This window comes from Centroberyx affinis, unplaced genomic scaffold, assembly GCF_046629955.1.
Source record: "Centroberyx affinis isolate AG114_WGS23_722 - 3 ecotype Tasmania unplaced genomic scaffold, CSIRO-AGI_Caff_v1 ptg001532l_1, whole genome shotgun sequence".
Taxonomy (NCBI): domain Eukaryota; kingdom Metazoa; phylum Chordata; class Actinopteri; order Beryciformes; family Berycidae; genus Centroberyx; species Centroberyx affinis.
The window spans coordinates 51,944-71,332 of record NW_027279991.1 but is presented as its reverse complement, the minus strand read 5'-3'; the positions used below and the strand labels follow the sequence as shown (position 1 = coordinate 71,332).

The following is a 19,389-nucleotide window of genomic DNA, read 5'->3' as shown; positions in this document are numbered from 1 at the left end:
GGAGTGTTTGGTGACACTGACAGACTGCTGGGCGAGTTCAGGCCTGACTGTGATTTCACTTTTGTTTTTCTTTAAATGCACCAATACATCCTTATGAAAAAGAACTACTAATCCTATGATACATTTTAGAAAGATACTATACAAATATCACAGCTAAACTATAATCCTGTATAGGAATACTATATGGAAAGTACAGTAAAAATACCATAAAGCAAAGTAAAGTCACAATAAACTGACTGTAGAGTCTACAGGTGTATAAGGAAACAAACCTAAATGTTAATGTAATGCTGCCTTCAGGTGCTGTGAGCTTCACATGAACAACCTAACACAGAGGTAAATATGACTGGAACACATTATAATGAATAAACAAAATAATAAAGATATATTTTCTCCTGTTTATTCTGCTGCTGCAGCACAAAGTCGCTCTGTGTCGCCTGATATGCAAAACAAACCAACTGATAAAAAAGAACAGTGTGACCTGTTCTCCAGCGATAAGCATCAGGCACCAACATGTTTCAGGAGACAATGACTTCTCTGTAACAAATCACTTTCACTTTTAATTCACCCGTCTGTTGACTGCACAGAGTTTCTATTCAGTTTCCACTGAGTTTCTGAAGGGTGATGTTGTGCTGACAGACCAGGCTGTTTCATTTGCAGTTCTCCCAGTTATCATCATCATCATCACCACCATCATCATCATCATCATCCAACTAACAGGTCGGATCCTGAAAGGTGAATAATTCAAAATGAGGTAAGTTTACTTTTTTTTTCTGGTCAATTTTACACAATATCAACTAATACAGTTATGAAAGTGATTTAAATAATACTAAAGCATCAAGAATAAAACAAAATAAACATTATATTATTATATTAAGATTATATTGTCTGACCGGAAAAAAAAAAGGTGTAGGCTGAAGCCTAAGCTTATTGTGCCTACCCTTAATACTTAACAAAACATTATCCTTGCTCTACCAAAAATAGCTGTGAAACAAAACAAACAAAAAAATAAATTATAAAAATAAATATATAGATAAGTAAATTTACTAAAGAAACACAACATCATAATACAGAAACAGATAAACAAAACAAAGACAGTTCATAATTGTCATTCATTTCTCAGTGTTGGTCACAGCTTTTGTATCGTTCAGCCGTGTTGGCTGATAGGAAAACAAACTACAGTAATATGATACATGTTGGATCCCAGCAAAAGTATAATATTCGGGTAACACTTTGCAGTCACTAGTTAATGCTTAATTATGTAGTTAATTAATCATTGAATAACCATTAATGGATATTAGTTGGCTACTCACTACCTCTTAGTCAGTATTAAGTATTGTGATAAGTGATTAATGATTTAATTAAGTCTTATTAAGACTTATTTAATGAAGCAAGTAAAACGTGTTAACTGACTAATCATTTATTTTAATTTATCACTATGTCACAGTTTATGTATCCATTACCTCTCTGTTAGCCACTGGTAATTATAATGCTAATGAATTATGTATGTATGCTCATTTAAAGCAGTAACATGGGAACATACCAGTAGTTACATGTTAGTTCTGTTAGTTTCACTAATCTTCTGTCCCTTCGGGGAAGAAGGGAGGGGCCGACTGAGCAGAGAGAAGAGAGAGAGAGAGAGAGAGAGAGAGAGAGAGAGAGAGAGAGAGAGACAGAGAGAGAGAGAGAGAGAGAGAGAGAGAGAGAGAGAGATGCCTCCACCCCTCGCGAACAGAGCGTCAGATGAACCAATCAGACAGCAGTATTTTGGAGAAAAACGTAACAAAATGGAAAGGAATCCCTCCAAAAAACAAAAAGGTGGGGCAGAGAAATTGAGGAAAAAAACATAAAGGCCCGTGAAGCTAAAACTGCAAAATGCGCAAAAATGAGGGGTTGGTCAGGGTCAGCCAGAGTGTGCCTTGTCCCAGAAACAGACACACAGATGTGTGAAAATGACATCCTTCTTCATGCTGGATATTATGGAGCAGAATAGAATACAACTTGTGTTACTTTTGGTAGGGAATGTCCTCCTACCCATGTGGGTAATATTAATGTAAGGGATTTGGGTCTGTCATTGATTATGAAGAGTTATCAATTTTCATAAGGTGGCACAAATGATAAGAGAAATATTCCTACAATGTCTAAAAATCTGTCTCATATCAGTCTCATAAAGTTAACTATCAGTTGGAAATATCAACTAACAATTGAATAATTATTATTGATATTTCAATATTAATTGATCATCTTCATCTTCATTTTTTCACAATCAGATTTCATCCTCATGGTAAAGTGTAATTAACAGAAATGACATAAAACTAGATGACATACATCCACCAACACTATGCAACTGTCAATATATGCCAGTTCCACATATCAAATATATAGGCTACAATAAGTATATACTTATTGTATATACTGTATATTCTTTCTTCTTTGTATCAGATATTTGATATTTAAATTCTAATTGTAAAGCTTGATTGCAATTTACAATTTACAATTTCACATTTGGCAGACGCTTTTATCCAAAGCGACTTACACATGAGATTTGCATACAACACAAGCAAGTTTCTAGATAGGAGAGAACAACGAGAGTAAGAGCTATAGAGCTAAGTTCTGATTGCTGCTTGTTTGTCTGTCTCTATGCTTCTATATTGCACTGCACCAACTTCACAAGTCACATTCCTAGTATGTGAAAATGTACCTGGCCAAAATAAACCTGATTCTGATTCTGAAATGTTTTTCTTCATAATGTAAAGTGTTACCTATTTTCCTATCAATCCCTCCCTATTATATGAATACTATATGATGGGAATATTATAGTGGTACCACAGGAGATCGAAATGCCATTAGGTACTGTAAGGTCCCTTTAGACTCACTATTGATTGACCCAGGGCTTCATCCTCAGGTGGGGTTAGGGTCTGAAGATAATATTTAGAACGGGTCAAATAGGCTACACACACAACTCTCCTTCCACCCTCTTTTCCTCCCTCACTCTCTCCTCTCATCCTTTTCTCCCTTTCTCTCCTTTATTGGAATGACTGTTGAAAACAATGTTGCCAAAACAATGACGTATATGAAACAATCAATGTAAATCAAAGCAGGAAGTTGATCAACATTTAAGCAAAACCTAAATAGATCCTAAATCCTTGTATCTGTTTTTTTGTCAGTAACTGGACAGTGGATTGTTTCTCTCTCTCAATTCAATTCAATTCAATTCAATTCAATGTGCTAACTTGTTGTGAAAGTTCACAGACAATATTGCCAAAGCATCAAGATGAATATCAGTCTAGGTGTGTGTGTGTGTGTGTGTGTGTGTGTGTGTGTGTGTGTGTGTGTGTGTGTGTGAGAGAGAGAGAGAGTCAGTGCCTGGACAGAGGAACTGGGTTGCTGTGTGTTCAGCTCCTGAACCAATATCAAATATGTGGGATTTCAAGATATTGAGAGATTAAGATTATGTTAAGAAAAAAAAAGAAAAAGAAAATAAATACATGATTAAATAAATAAATAAAATAAAATAAAAGTGTATTGGTCACTCACTGTTCCTCAGGTTGTGGCAAGTTTCTCCAAACTGACCTCAGGTCTGCTGTGTTTCCCTCTGCTAGTAGAAGTCGCAGCTTTGACTGATCATCAAGCTCTGAAGTGGAGACTTGGAGCTGAACTTGTTAAAGTAGATTTCTCTGGCTGATTTGAATTTTTCACATTTTAGGAGGAAGTGCATCTCCGTCTCGACCTCACCTGTCCAACAGTGACCACATGTTCTGTTGTCTTTTGGTTGCCATGGTTTCTTATGTCTTCCTGTTTCGATTGCCAATTGGTTTCACTGAGCCTGTACCTGGTCTACTCTACTTCTAATCTACTTTGGCTTTTAGTTTCTTTTTTCCAGTGTTCCAAATAGGTTTCTCTGCATTGTTTAATAATTTGGTTTACTCTGATCGGTGTTGGTAAAGCAGTGTTGGTGTGAGCCTGGTCCGGGTGTGGCTGAGGGGGGGCGGTTAGTCTCAGCACCAGCTGACACAGCGGACTCTTTTCTGGGTTCAGCTGTTGGGTTCGGAGGGCTTTAGAGTGGAGGCTGTCTGGGGAACTGAATTTGAGGTGATTTAAAAATTTTAGCGCTCTCTTTTGAATGTTAATTGTTAATGGATAACGGCCTAACTCTGATCTGCATGCGTTTGTTGGTGTTTTTCTCTGTGTGTGTAGGATGTGTCTGCAAAGTTCAGCAGTTTGTCCAGCTGGTGAAGCTGTGATGACTGAGCGGACCCCAGACTTCACTACCATACAGCGCAATGGGCTGGATCACACATCAAATATTTTAAGCCAGATTTTAATTGGAATTTGGATATTATAAAATTTCATTTTGATTGCATGTAGAGCTCTTCGAGCTTTTTCTTTTAGTGCGTTCACTGCCAGGCTGAAGCTGCCTGAGGCTGTTATTGTAAGGCCGAGGTAGGTGGAGCTCATGGTGTGTGGTATGATGGTGTTTCCTAAGGTGAACTGGTGTCTGTTTTCCTGACATCTGGCCTTTTTTTGGAACACCATGATATTGGTCTTTTTCAGATTGACTGCCAGGGCCCGGCTCTGGCAGTAGCGGTCCAGCAGGTCCAGTTGCTGCTGTAGTCCCTGTTTTGTGGGAGACAGCAGAACTAGATCATCTGCATAGAGCAGGAATTTGATTTCTTTGTCCAGAAGAGAGAGGCCCGGGGCGGCGCTTAGGTCCAGCTGCTCTGCAAGTTCATTTCTGTAGATGTTGAACAGCGTTGGACTCAGGCTGCAGCCCTGGCGGACTCCTCTCCCCTGGGCAAAGGACTCAGTGTGTTTGTCTCCAATCTTCACACTGTATCTACTTGTCATATACATACATTTAATAAGGTTGTAGACTTTTCCACCTATACCGCATTGAAGAAGTCGGTAATATAGGCCTTCATGCCAAATCGAATCGAAGGCTTTTTTAAAATCAATAAAGTAAGCAAATGTTTTACCATTTTTTGTTTGGTGTACATGTTTTTCAATGAGTGTGTGAAGTGTGAAAATATGGACGGTGGTACGATGTTTGGGGAGAAAGCCAATTCGATTTTTACTAATGATGTTCAAGGAGATTTGAGATTTGAGATTTGAGATTCTACTATTTATAATGCTGCAGAATAGCTTTCCCAGACAACTGCTGACACAGATTCCCCGGTAGTTGTTGGGGTCCAGTTTGTCCCCACTCTTAAAGATGGGGGAGATGAGGCCCTGGCACCAGATGTCAGGAAAACATCCTGAACTCAGTATAATATTGAACAGTTTGAGCACTGCATCCTGCATGTTGGGGCTGCAGTTTTGGAGCATTTCATTTTTTATGTTGTCTGGACCACAAGCTTTTTTTGGTTGGAGACATTTTGTCTTTCTTGACAATTCTTCCTAAGTGATTGGAAAGTCGAGGGGGTTTTGGTTGTTTTTTATGGTTGATTCAAATTTTTTAAGTTTTTCTTTTACAAGAAAAACTCAGACCCACAGAAAAACTCCTCTCTCTCTCTCTCTCTCTCTCTCTCTCTCTCTCTCTCTCTCTCTCTCTCTCTCTCCCTCTCCCTCTCTCTCTGTGACACTTGCAGTGATCTGCGCTCCAGGCTGCTGCGGTTGGAGAGTCGGTTCACCTGGGATCTGAAGAAGGAAGACTTGGATCTTAAAGACCTCAGCATAGTACTCCAGGAACAAATAGATCTGGGGCTGGGACAGCGAGGTGCCGTTGCTCACTCTTACAGCTACCTGGCTTATGTCAGGTACAGTGCGTTTCAAATAGATTTGTTTTTTTCATACAGGAATATACTGAGGAGCAGGAGGCAGTGTATTATTGAGGGGGAAAAGGTGGTATGTTACCCAGGAGAAGGTGGTATATTATTGTGGAGGAGGTGAGATATTACTGAGGAGGAAGAGGTGTATGACAGAGGAGAGTCACAGAGTTAATTAATCCTGTGGGTTGTGAATTTTTCATGAAAGTTTCATAAACTATGGGTTGTTAATTAATCAATCGCGTTGATAACTATAGGTCTTTAATTAATCCATGGTATCTTAAACTATAAATTGTTAAATTACTTCATCCATTGTTTTTATAAACTATGGGCTGTAAATTTTATTAATTCTGTTGTTTCTTAAAATACAGGCCATTATAAGTTTCACAAATGCAATTGTCACCATACAGATGATTATGTCCTCAACAATGTTAATTTAATTCCAGCAACCCCTTTGTGAGGGTAAATCAAAGGACACCGACACATGGCAATGGAATTACGATGACAAGTACGGAATGTGTTTGCGGCAAGGTGTGTAAGAACCCGTGTGGCCTGAAGATCCACCAGGCCAAAATGAAATGCGTGCAGACGGTGCAAGTGCCACAGCGCTCAGGAACTACCCCTGGTGAGACGCAAGAGGAGCCAGGCCCAGAGTCACCCCACAGTGCCCGCAACATCCAGGTGACGCAAGCCCCAGACCCACGCAGAGCGACAGAACATCGTCGGGTCAAGTGGCCCCAAGCTAACAAGGAGAAGGAGTGGCTCCAGTTCAACGAAGATGCCGATTCCATCTTGGAAGCAACAGCCAAGGGTGAAGCTGATCGACGCCTCCAGACAATGACCACCATCATCGTCAGCCTAACAGCTGAGAGGTTGGGGCTGGAGGAGAAGAGAACAGCTAAACTCCCCTACACCATGAACAACAGAGAGAGTAAGATCCACCAGTTCAGGCAGGAGCTGAAGAGCTTGAGGCAGCGGTTGAAGGAGGTGAGGGAGGAGGAGAGGGAACCTCTCACAGAGCTGCGCAGCATCCTCCACAAGAAGCTCACGACCTCGAGGAGGGCCGAGTGGCATAGGAGGCGGAGAAAGGAGAGGGCCAGGAAGTGAACTGCCTTTCTAGCGAACCCATTTGGGTTTACAAAACAGCTGCCAGCTCACCTGCTTCAAAGCTGGGATCGACCACCACCTCAGAGACACCTGCAGTGATGAATCCAGGGAGCAAGAGCTGGGCCACTGTAAGTCCTTCATTAATCCACCTGCACCAACTCTGGACTTTGACAGGAAGGAGCCCGGCTGGAGGGAGGTCCAGGAGGTGGTTAAGAAGGCAAGAGCAAGCTCAGCCCCAGGACCGAGTGGGGTACCTTACAAGGTATACAAGAACTGCCCAAGGTTACTCCACAGGCTCTGGAGGATCCTGAAGGTGATCTGGAGGAGGGGCACGGTAGCTCATCAGTGGAGGTATGCGGAAGGGGTGTGGATTCCAAAGCAAGAAGAGTCGAAGAACATTGATCAGTTCAGAACCATCTCGCTACTCAGTGTTGAGAGGAAGATATTCTTCAGCATTGTTGCCAGGCCCCTGACAGACTACCTCCTGAGGAACTGCTACATTGATACTTCGGTCCAGAAAGGAGGGATCCCAAAGGTTCCGGGGTGTCTGGGGCACACAGGCATGGTCACACAGCTGATCAGGTCCTGAAGGCCATAGCGGACACAATCTGCAGTGGGATTAGCCATTGCAAGCGCCTCCGTCCAGTGAAGAAGACCATCACTTTCGTCAGGGCTGGAGAGAAGCTAACATGAGCTGCCACGACCACCTCCTCTGGCCTGCTAGCAATGGCACAAGACTTGGAGCTGAAAGTGGACCTGGGGAAGCAACTGAATTTCCCAGAAACTGTTGCCACAACAACGCTAAGGCCAGACATGGTGCTCATCTCGGAAGCCTCCAAGCAGGTCATTCTCTTGGAACTCACCGTTCCCTGGGAGGACCACATTGAGGAGGCCAACAAGAGAAAGAGGGCAAAGTACGCTGAGCTAGTGTAAGAATGCACAAGCAATGGGTGGCAAGTGAGGTGCGAGCCCATTGAGGCATTGAGGTGGGATGCAGAGGGTTCGCAGGCCAGTCTCTCTGCAGGGCCTACAACATGCTGGGCATAGGTCGTTTGTGTGCCTTCCTCAATCTGCAGGTCCTCCTCCAGAGGCAGGAGTTTGAGGGTTCTGCGCATTATCTCAGCTGTTCCTAGGATATACTGATGTTAAAATAATAGGTACCACCCTTAAAGTGACCGAAGTGACAGAATTGAGAAGGCAAAATGGCTTTGAGGGCACTTAAGAGCGATAAGATAAGATGAAACTAATTGACAACCAACATCTGCCATCCTCATCTCTGTCTTCAGGTATCTTCAGGATAAACCGGAGGAGGCGATGTCTCTTCTCAGCCAATCAGAAGAGAAGACCAGAGAGTGTTTTGGTGAGGAGAGTGAGCTGCGGCTCATCGTGATGAATGGAGACCTGGCCTGGCTGAGCTACCAAACTGGAGACTTCACACAATCAGACACATACTGCCTCAGGGTGGAGGACATACTGGTAAACAAACACACACACAGAGTTTTGAGGAGAATGAGGAGAATATGTGTAATGTAGGGTTACAGCCCATTAATGTGTCTACATCTAGATTACATTTTGCAGTCCATCCTGTATATAATTTGATTAACACTTAACTCTTTCTCTCCTTCCCTCCCTCCAGGTGAAGTACCCTACCAGTTCTCCTACAGTTCTCCACCCAGAGGTGTATGGAGAGAAGGCCTGGACGTTCCTCAAGTTCTCGAAGCTCTACTATCCCAAAGCCAAAGACTGTTTTCTCAAAGCCTTGGAGCTGCAGCCTGACAACAGCCAGTGGAACGCCGGCTACGCTATCGCCCTCTACCGCACTGAACCGGTACATTCAGTTAAATTAAATTGATCTATCGATCAATCAGAGTGATGACATTGAAAGGAATACCAGTTATGCTATATCTCTTGACTGCACCAAACTGGTACATTCAGTAAATATATTGATCAGTCATTTGATCAATGAGTCAACCAATCAGTCAGTCAAATGTATTGCTTAGGATTTAGCCAGTTTGAATAATGAAATAAAACATTTTCTCTGACAGCAGCTGAAGTATAGATGTCCAGGGATTCTCCACAGCAAGCTCATTGCATTTTGATTTGCAGAGGGATCTAGAAACATCTCTGGAAGCTGAGGAGTTGCCGGTCATCAAGCAGCTTCGCCGAGCGTTGGAGATCAACCCTGATGATGCCGTTCTGCTGGCGCTGCTGGCTCTGAATCTCTCCTTATACCAGAAACATGAAGAAGCTGAACCTCTGGCAGAGAAAGTGCTGGAGATTGACCCTGATAACCCTCAAGTGACCCGCTACATTGCCAAATATCTCCGCCAACAGGTAGCCTCAAACTGTCTGACTCTGTATTTATTCATGTAGCTATGTAGTTGATGATTTCATCGTTGTGGGGGAGGGGAACAATGGATCAAACTATGTCCATCCATCACGCATGATATCTGAGACACCACTCAACACATTTTGACAACTCTATCTTACAAAAATTAAAAAAGTACAAAATTAAAACAAATCATGATACTTCATAAAGGATAGCAGTATAAAGAATTCCCAAGCATTAGTAAATTGTGGCCACAACATAGATCTCTTTTCCAAGAGTTAAAAAAAACCCATCTCACCCCCGGGGCTTCGTAGTATTCCTCTTCTTTTCTTCATTCCAAACCTCAGCTATGGTCACACGCTCTGGGTATAGACCAAAAGAATAAGTTCACAGTAAAAAGCCGCAGAAATGAGGTTTCTCCTCAGGGTGAGAAGCTCAGTGATCCAGGAGGACCTCGGTGTTGAGCCGCTGCTCCTCCACATTGAGAGGAGCCAGTTGAGGAGGTTCAGGCTCCTGGTAAGGATGCCACCCAGGAGCTTCCCTTTGGAGGTGTATTGGACATGGCGGACTGGGAGAAGACAGACTCAGGGCAGACCCAGGACATGCTGGAGGGACTACATCTCCCAGCATGCCTGGGAGCGTGAGAGAATCTCCCAGAAGGAGCTGGAGGAAGTTGCTGGGGAAACCACTGTGACCCTGGCCAGTATAAATGGCTAGAATATGGATGGAAGGATAGAATGCTCTGAATATCACTTGAAAAAAAGATGTTTATGAAATAATAAGCATGTTACTGTTCCAGGGTCAGGTGGATCGGTCTATTGATCTGCTGAAGCGAGTGCTGCAGAGGAGCAGCCAGTCGGCCTTCATCCACCATCAGCTGGCTGTCTGCTATAGGTTTAAGAGGAACAATCTTTACAGCAAAAAGCCAAACTGCAAACAAGGTACCCACACACCTACACACACACACACACACACACACACACACATACATGTCAGCTGTCAATGAGCACAACGCTGGCCTCCTGCTACACTACACTATAATGTACTATATTACTATACTATACTATGCTATACTATGCTATACTATACTGCACTATACTGTACAATTAACATTAACCCAAATGTCCAAATATTTATGAAGGACCCTCTCTGTAACAGTACTATCTAAAACATAAATATAGAAACTAGTTAATCTTCTTAGCTCTAGAAAACAACATCCAATTTGTCTTAACAGCATTCAACACCAGCTTGACATTAATTAGTTGACTTTGCAGAGCAACAAAGTTCCCGGGCCGGATCCGACCCCAGGACGTCGCAGCAACATGGTACGTTTCTTAGCCCAACCAGTCACCAGGACGCCTCCGCACATGAACTACTTGTTCCACTTGAATTGATTTACTGAACATTTTCTTAATGTATTACACTGGAAATAAGCTGCACTTTTTAGCACTGTAGGACTTGCCGGAAAATATGATTCCACAAGATTTGTAGGCGAGTTTGTCATTAAAGTTGGGGAGAAATGGAGAAATTAGCAAGAATTTGAAAGTATACAACAAGACTGAGTTATGTGCATGCATGATTGACAGGTAGGGGCTAGACGACTCCTTGCAGAGCGCTGTCCAGATTGGTTGTTAGGCGACTGGATTAGACTGGATTTTTTCTCAGAGCATTTGATTTATTGATGGCTGTCAGGATGTAGAGAATTTCACCAATTACCAAAATGGTTATAAAGAAAATTGCCTACCCCAGCTTTAAGTGACCCAAAGGTTGGTGGTTTAGCCTCTCAAGATCCTCCAGCATCCACTTGCCTTCTACAACTGACCAGGTTGTTATGGTCATGTCATCCATAAAGGCACATGTAGGAGGCTGTTGTTCTTTGGACCTCATCATTGGTCCTTGGCTTGGTCTCTGCAGATTTCACAAGGAGGTGGATTGCTGCTGCCAACAAGATGACAAAGATTGTGCAACCTGTCACAATCCCCACCTCCAGTCTGCCATTCCATTGTCTAACTGTCCACTACGAACCTCATCTTGAATCCATCAAAGCAGTCTTTCAGGAGTTCTTGAATCTTGCCAGGCACATGATACTTCCCCAGAGTGGTGGTGACCAGCTGGTGTGGGATAGAGCCACAAGCTTTGGTCAGATCCAGCCACAGGACTGCTAAATCTTCTTTGTGATCTTTTGCCTCTCTGATGATCTGGGTTAGGGCGCTAGTATGTTCCAGGCAACTCCAGGGATATCGTTCAATAAATCGATTCATAGCTGTGTGATTGGGAATAGATAATAGTATATAGCGATTTTATGTTTCCATGATTAATACTCAGGCAATTTGTTGATATTGAAGTGTTTTCCCAGAGCTAGAGATACAGCAGTGGCGGGATCTGATGCGTCAGCACCTGGAGGAAACCGTCAGGTTAAAGCCTTCCTTCGTCTACGCCATGGCTGACCTGGCACTGCTGTATGCAGAGGACAAGAATATGAGCAGGTACCTGTCTGTCTGTCTGTCTGTCTGTCTGTCTGTCTGTCTGTCTGTCTGTCTGTGTGTTTGTGTGTTTGTGTGTTTGTGTGTATACACACTACACTAGATTTCTGTCTTTCTGGTCCCCTCCTTTAGCACCGATGACTGTCTTTTAGTCTGTTGATTATTAAAACATCTATCCATCCATCCATCCATCTATCCATTAGTGTGTATGAATTAATGAATTCATCTTGTCTCTCTCTAGGGCTGAGGAGTTGTTCCAGAAAGTCTTGGTGGCGTTACCAGAGGAGTCGGCCAGCATTCGTCAGTTTATCCATCTGTGCTACGGTCAGTTCCACCAGTACCACACCACACAGGAAGACCTGGCCATCACACACTACACCAAGGTATGGCTGTGTGTGTGTGTGTGTATGTGTGTATATGTGTGTGTTTGCTAATACATGAATAATGTGTGTGAAGAAGAACTTTACAAAATGTTGCACAAAGCACAAAGTCATTCTGCAGTTATCCCTTTACTTTATTCTATTCTGCTCTGCTCTATTCTATTCAACAGGGTCTGCTGTTAACACAGAAGACTCCGGATGGAAAGCAATGTGCTAAGGTCAGCATCAGACAGTTTTTTAGACCTGTTGATACATTTGTGCTTAGCATGTTCTAGTGTTGTAAGACAAACATTTTAGCATAAGCATATTTCAATAACATAAACAGCATTTTTGTTTAATTTTTTTTTTTTAAATATGATTTTGGTCTAATTTTCAGCAGTGGATACACTTGCTTTATTTAGATCCCAAAGCATCTGTAAAAACGAATGATCGAATTTCAAGACCATTTACTCTACACCGAGGTACAAAACAAGGTCCAGCATCAGCACTATTATTTAATCTTATAATTGAACCGCAAGCTATTTAACTGATGTTGAATCATCACTCACTCATCTGAATCAGATTATTGCAAGTTTTGGTAAATTTTCTGGATATAAAGTAAACTGGTCAAAATCAGAATTAATGCCACTAAATAAACTTTGTAGTGTTAATCGCATACAAAATACTAAAATAAAATGGAAGGGAACAGAAATCACTTACTTAAGACTGAGGATTACACCTAAAATATATCAAACGCGTGATATTAATCTTACCCAAATTATGAACAAAATAAACAGCAATATAGTAAGATGGTGAAATTTGCCAATATCATTATGGGGTAGAGTTAATGCAGCTAAAATGACAATACCAGTGTATTACCCAGTGTAAATTATATTTTAAGAATGTTACCACTTATTATTTCAAAGAATTTGTTTGACTGTCTACATAAAACAATTTGTAAGTTTATATGGCATGGAAAAAAGGCAAGATGTTCATACTTAAGACTGTCTATCGGAAAGGTAGACTCCAATTACCTAACTCTTATCATTACCACTCGGCATTTGGTTGCCACCAAATACAACACTGGTTTTGATCCATCAGTACAAAATAAAGACTGGGTGCAAATAGAAAGGATTATCATAGAGAATTTGAATATAGGATTAAAAAGCTGATATTTTATGAACTCATATCCGAAAGAAATTGAGCATAGCCGTATTGAAATATCTTCTGAAATATTGAAACTATGTAAAAAAAAAAAACTTTGGGCATTAACCCAATTTCCTCAGGAAACCAACCATTGTGGAATAATCCTAACAAGTCCAGACCCGGGGATGCACGCACCACAACTCTCTGCAGACTCGCCAAAAATGCGCATCAACAGCGTAAATTTGGGAAAATGGAAAAATCAGCTTCGTCAGGCCCTGCCTATGCCAATGCTCAATGCCCATGTGCAGTTTCAGATTGATTGGCCAAACCATTGAAGAGCAAAATGAGTTTTCCTCATTTTATAGTAGGATATAACAGTAAATAAAAAAACAATAAACTGGATTAAATGGAAAGAAAAAGGGATTACCAAAGTCCATCATCTCCTAACCAAGAGCTGTTTTAAGACTTTTAATGATCTTATTACAGAAAAGGTTATACCACAATCTGAATATTTAAATTATATTACACTAAAGTATGTTATTAATGAGAATGTACTTATAGATAAAGTAAGATAAAGTGAAAAAATATCAATAACAGAGTTTTATCAATTGTTTAATTAAACGGCTGATAAAATATTTACAAATTGTGCCTTGAAATGGACTAGAGATCTTAATAAGCAAGAGGATGAAATCTCATGGATTGAAATTTGGAAAAATGCAAAGTACCCCTTTTGACAAAAAACAAACTCTTGAAAACCTTGTACAGTACTCCATCACTTCTGTCCGAAATGGGGCTGCGAGAAAACAGCGAATGTGTAAAATGCATTTAAAATGCAATTAGTGAAGGATCATTACTACATTTGTTATGGGAATGTACAGAAATTACCGGAAACCAGAAACCTTCAATAAAATAGATATACCTTTAAACCCTCAAACTTGCATTCTTGGGGACCTGTATAATTACAATAAATTGCCATGTAAAAACCTATTTTCCTCTCAATATGCATGGTTACAAAAAAGATAATTATGAATAAATGGATTGACTCAAACATAACAACTTATAAAGAATGGATTAATCAAGCTATTGATATGTTTAATATGGAAAAAATTGCTTCAGCCTTACAGGGTAAACAAGATTTTACTGAAACTATACATACATATATACATATATATATATATATATATATATATACACACACACACAATATAGGCTATACATATCACGGATGTATAAATTAAATATTCAAACCTCAACTGGAGTTCGATTGTCGACAGCAGTGAGCAGTGATTTCTTTCCATACTGCATTTTTCCGACTTCCTTTGATGCCACTTTTCAGGCTGCCAAACAGAACTAATTGGTTCAATTGGACTTGAAGAAGACTTGAGAAGTTTCTCTTCTTGGACGTATTACGCCTCTCCATGTGGTAAACTCTGGGGGCGTGGCCTCTAAACCGAGAATATTTAGGGGCGTGATATTTAAATGACGATTGTTTTCAGCCTCCACATTTATCAACGCCCGATCATTCTCACGCTGTGATCGGAGAGATACAAACGTTTCATGAATCACACGTGAACCCTGTCCTGAGATGATTTCTGCGCTCGGATCTGCACTGGTTTCTACGTTAGATTGATAAATGAGGGCCTGTGTCCAGACCCAAATGCAAACACAGGTAGGCCAAGCAGGTAGTCAAGAGCCAGAAGTACAGTCAGCAACAGGCAATCATAAAGGCAAACGGGTTAGTCCGATCCAAAACGGCAGGTAGGCAAGGGAATCGCTAACGTTAAATGTGGCAGGCAATAGATTACAGACAGGCAAGAACGCTAAGACTACTCAGACGATCTGACAAGAACTACAGAGAAACACAGACTATATACTGTATATCACACTGAGACTAACGAGAGAATGGGAAACAGCTGGCTGGGCGGGAAGGAGTCTAGGTGCTGATAGGCTGGCAGCAGGCAGGTGAAAGTGGGACAAAGTCACAGGACTAGTTGGCTGATGGCAGACAGGTGTGCTGGTGCAAAAGGAGGAAAACCAGCTGGAAAGGCAGGAACTACAGGGCCTGGGGAGAAACAAAGAGAACACCCAGACAAGACTAGGGAGGGATGGAGGTAGAGGGAGATGGAGAGGCAGATGCAGGCGTAGCCATGACAGGCAGCTGTAAGACCTGGCGACCACATAGATGTTTCCTCCCTGATCTTATCTAATCTACAATAAACAGGAATTAACCTTCAGATATTGTTCCTCCCCTCTACTCCAGAAACTGAAGCAGATCGCAGAGCGTCGTCTCTCGAGAGACGACAATGATGGCGAGGCCTACGGCCTGCTGGGCCTGGTCGCCAAAGAAGAGGGCGACCGGAGGACAGCTGTGTTATGCTATGAGCAAGCTCTGCAGTGTGACCCGGACAAGGACCAGTACCTGTCTGCTCTGTGTGAGCTGAGCATGGAGCTGCAGTGACCTGAGATGATGTTTAAAGATCACATATCATCTGTGTTGGTTGGTCAGTAAAGGCCACTAGGGTCAAACCCCAACTTATCATTCATGTAAAAACTTTTTACCAAGTAGATCATATGCAAGAAACCAGGATCTGAGCATTTGTGTTTTTTTAAGACATTACAGTGCAGTAGTATACGCAGACTGTACTTTACAAATCTTTTTCTAATTTCACATGTAAATGAGGGTTAAGGGTTAACAAAGACTGTTCTCCTCTTTCTGTCTATTTTTTTTTTACACTGGGCATACTTTGCATTAAGCTCCTCAAGTCGATATTGTTTCAATAAATCTTTTTTATTTCTTAGTACATATTGCCATTGTTTTGTCTTTTTCTTTTACTGTTAGGCTTTGGCTGAAATGGGATATGTGTGGTGGTGTGTGTAACCCTAACCCATAATTTGCATACTATTCAATCCTTTAGAAGATTGTTAATTATAATAAATGAAGCTGATACACCTTGACTTTTCTTCTCAACTGGCAGCAAAGACCTGTGACATGCTTAAATTAAATATAATAATCCTTTCCCCAAAGCAACTTCAGTTTCGTAGTGAAAAGTTTAAAAGCGTGTGCCGGACTGGTGTGGCATTCGATTCCACTTCCTCTAACGTATCTGATTGGTGAACACACCTTGAACACACCTAGTCTAATCAGTTGTGTTTAAATCACCGTAGGGAAGGTAACAAGTATGTTTTCCAGAGAGGGGGAACATGACATTTGTAGCTTCAGACACCCAAAACCTGAAACAATTAATTTGGACCCGTCCCAGTAATTTTACAATTCTGGACCCAAGATCCACTCAGGTCTGAGTCGGGCCCTCAGGTTTTCAGGTGAATGGGTCTATGCAAAGACCTCTATTTCAGCCTCAGAAAACGCATCACAACTGGACTCGGTCCTGATTGGCTCCCTCACTTAAGAATGACTGAAATCCGTCCAATCAGGTAAGTTTGCATTTGAACTGAAAAGTCTCCACTCCATTAGAGAAGCCACTGCTGATCCAATTCAGTTTTTAACTAAACTACATTTATTTTCAAAACATCTGGAATAACATTATTCTGATTCTGAGCAGTAACATACTGGATGTTGGGCTACATTGTGGGTATTGGTGCCGGTGTGCTGCAGGTGTTGCTTTAATACAATATTTACAACACCTTTACAATAGTATCAACCAACTGAACAAAGATACAGGCTTTGGGTTTTAATTTAATAATTTTGTTTCAGCCCTCCTTCATAAAAAATAGTTCCCATTTACAAACTCAGTAAAAGTGAATAGTGTGATAAGGTGGATTTGTTTCCAAATGTAGGTTACTGTGACACAGTAAACTGTCTTGTCTGGTGTTGCTTTTCCAAATGGTAGCCAACAGATTTCTCATTTTGGAACAAAAATGATATTGATGAACATTGGTATCAGCCTTTAAAACCCATATTGGTGGAACCCTACTCCCATCCCATCTTTGAAAAATGAACCATAACATGTCATGAAGTTGTGCCGAGAAAAGTTTTTGTTTTTTACAAATGTGACAGATTTCTCACTTGGGACAAAATAGTATATTTTAAAGTAGTATATAAAGTATAGTACAGCTGCAGTTGCTCAACCAAAGCTAACTATGAATGGGACTGGTGTGGTTCAACATATAATTTGACTCGAAACAAAAAATATTTATATAAATTGATTGACTGTTAATTAATTGTTAATTTGCTGACATATCAATTGTATATTTAAGTTTGATTACTGTTATTTGAATTTGTTGACTTTGCTTTTGTACTTTTGTATTTCATGCCAATAAAGCACCTTGAATTGAATTGAAAAATTGAATTGATCTCTTAATTATGAGAAACGGAAGTCATAATTAAGAGGAACCATCTCCGATTTTTTTTTTTTTTTTTTTTTACACCTTAAGGGACGCCGCATTTAAGATTTAGGATTATTTTGGAGTAGGATTTCCATAGACTAAACTACATTAATGAAAGTCATGGCTTTATTTGGCAAAGGAATACTTAATTCTGCTCTACCTTTCATAAGATAAAAGGCTGAATATTGTGAGAATAAGAATGGTGTGCAGAATGCAGAGCATGACACAAAGGGAATTAAAAGTTCAACCAAATCAAGCATAAACAAAGGGTTTCACTGACTCAATTAACTATGAATGCCTGCTGTAAATCAGAATGGAAATCCAAGCTCTGTCCATTAAAAGCTTCTATAAACAGTCTGGCCGCTCCGGGCCGTCCTGTCCCAGGTCCTGTCCCAGGTCCTGTCCCAGGTCCGGACTCCCTCAGGGGTTCTGTGCTATTTTCGTGGCTTTTGTTGGCGAAGGCGCGCGCCCACACACACAGATGCTCCAAAACCACATAAACCCTCTTTATGTATGTTGTGCATGTCTCTGTCACTTTGATATAAATTCTTCAACCAGTGGACATGTTTTGCACATCAAAAATACGATTTGAACGTGGTTAAGGTAATAACACCAGTACGGGGAGTCTGTACTGCAAGAGCTTACCGATGGACCTTCCGTGTCAGTTGATGAAGTCCCTGCAGCCGCCTGACGGTGGCAGGACAGGTAGTGCGCTCCGTCTGCAGCGCTGCGCATTTTCAAAGCTGCACATTACGCATGCGCCTCAGCCAATGTGGGATTAAATCTTGCGCAACAAGCACCAGGCTCTCACAAAAAAAAAGGTACACGACCTTCTGTGTTTTTGTGCACACTAATCTGACTGTAACTGGGTATAACTCGGTATGTGGACAGCTTCCAGGTTTATACAGTGCAAAACACCAAGATACAGGAGCATGAAGCAGAAGCGTGGCTGTAATTGTTTGGGTTAAATTAGTAACGGGGCGGGGGAGGGGCGCCCCGGTGGCTCACTGAGTAGAGCTCGTACCATAAGGCTCAGTCGCTCCTGCAGCGATGCGGACTTGAATCCGGCCCGTGGTCATTTGCTGCATGTCCTCCCCTCTCTCTCTCTTCCGTACCTCCCTGTCTCTCTCTCTCACTATATCTGTCCCAAAAAGCATAAAAAACCCCCAAAATAAATCTTTAAAAAAAAAAACCTATTGACGAGGGAGGAAATAGGCTAGGTTATTATTTATTCATTTATTTTTAGCAAAAAAAAACGAAGATTTCCACAGTTATCTCTGAATAATCTGAACAAGGACTTCAGTCATGTAAACAGCATTATTATGGGGAGTTGTCAGTTTTAAACAGTATCGGAAGTAGTCGCTTTATTGTGCGCAGGTAAACGCAGCCAAATATCCAGTAAGGCCTGGATCATTTAGTGGCACCGGCAGATGCGACACACTGTGGAACTTCCGCTGGCATGTCAACTGACAGCGGCACCTTGACGGCACCTACAGCGGCACCACTGCACCTGCCTCTGCCCCCTGCCCCCTGCCCTCTGCCCCCTGTCCTCTGCCCCCTGCCCCCTGCCCTCTGCCCCCTGCCCGCTGTCCCCTGCCCCCTGCCCCCTGTCCCCTGCCCTCTGCCCCCTGCCCCCTGCTGTGTGCCATTGTTCGTCTGTTCTACAGCTGCACAATAATAAATAAAATACAGCTAGGCTGCAGACTATGTGCATTTTAAAAAATAAATACAAATAAAAGGACTAGCGTACATGACCAAGAAAGGGAAGCTACAAAACTTCCAGAATTTGAACTAACTTCAAGCTACAAAAGCTTTCATTTGGTTGTCTTTAATATAAAAAAATATATATTTTTGTAAAT

The 19,389-nt window shown here is 41.5% G+C and overlaps 1 protein-coding gene across 1 annotated transcript; it reads left to right on the top strand.

The window, feature by feature from the left end:
- Positions 1-613: 613 nt before the first annotated feature.
- LOC139650695 (interferon-induced protein with tetratricopeptide repeats 5-like) lies at positions 614-17,463 on the top strand. Its single transcript, XM_071527440.1, has 11 exons — positions 614-751; positions 5,586-5,753; positions 8,156-8,345; positions 8,506-8,697; positions 8,976-9,203; positions 9,998-10,139; positions 10,473-10,523; positions 11,555-11,684; positions 11,923-12,064; positions 12,232-12,279; positions 15,447-17,463. The coding sequence occupies exons 1-11, from the start codon at positions 747-749 to the stop codon at positions 15,642-15,644; spliced, it is 1,494 nt and encodes a 497-aa protein (XP_071383541.1). The 5' UTR covers positions 614-746; the 3' UTR covers positions 15,645-17,463.
- Positions 17,464-19,389: the final 1,926 nt, after the last annotated feature.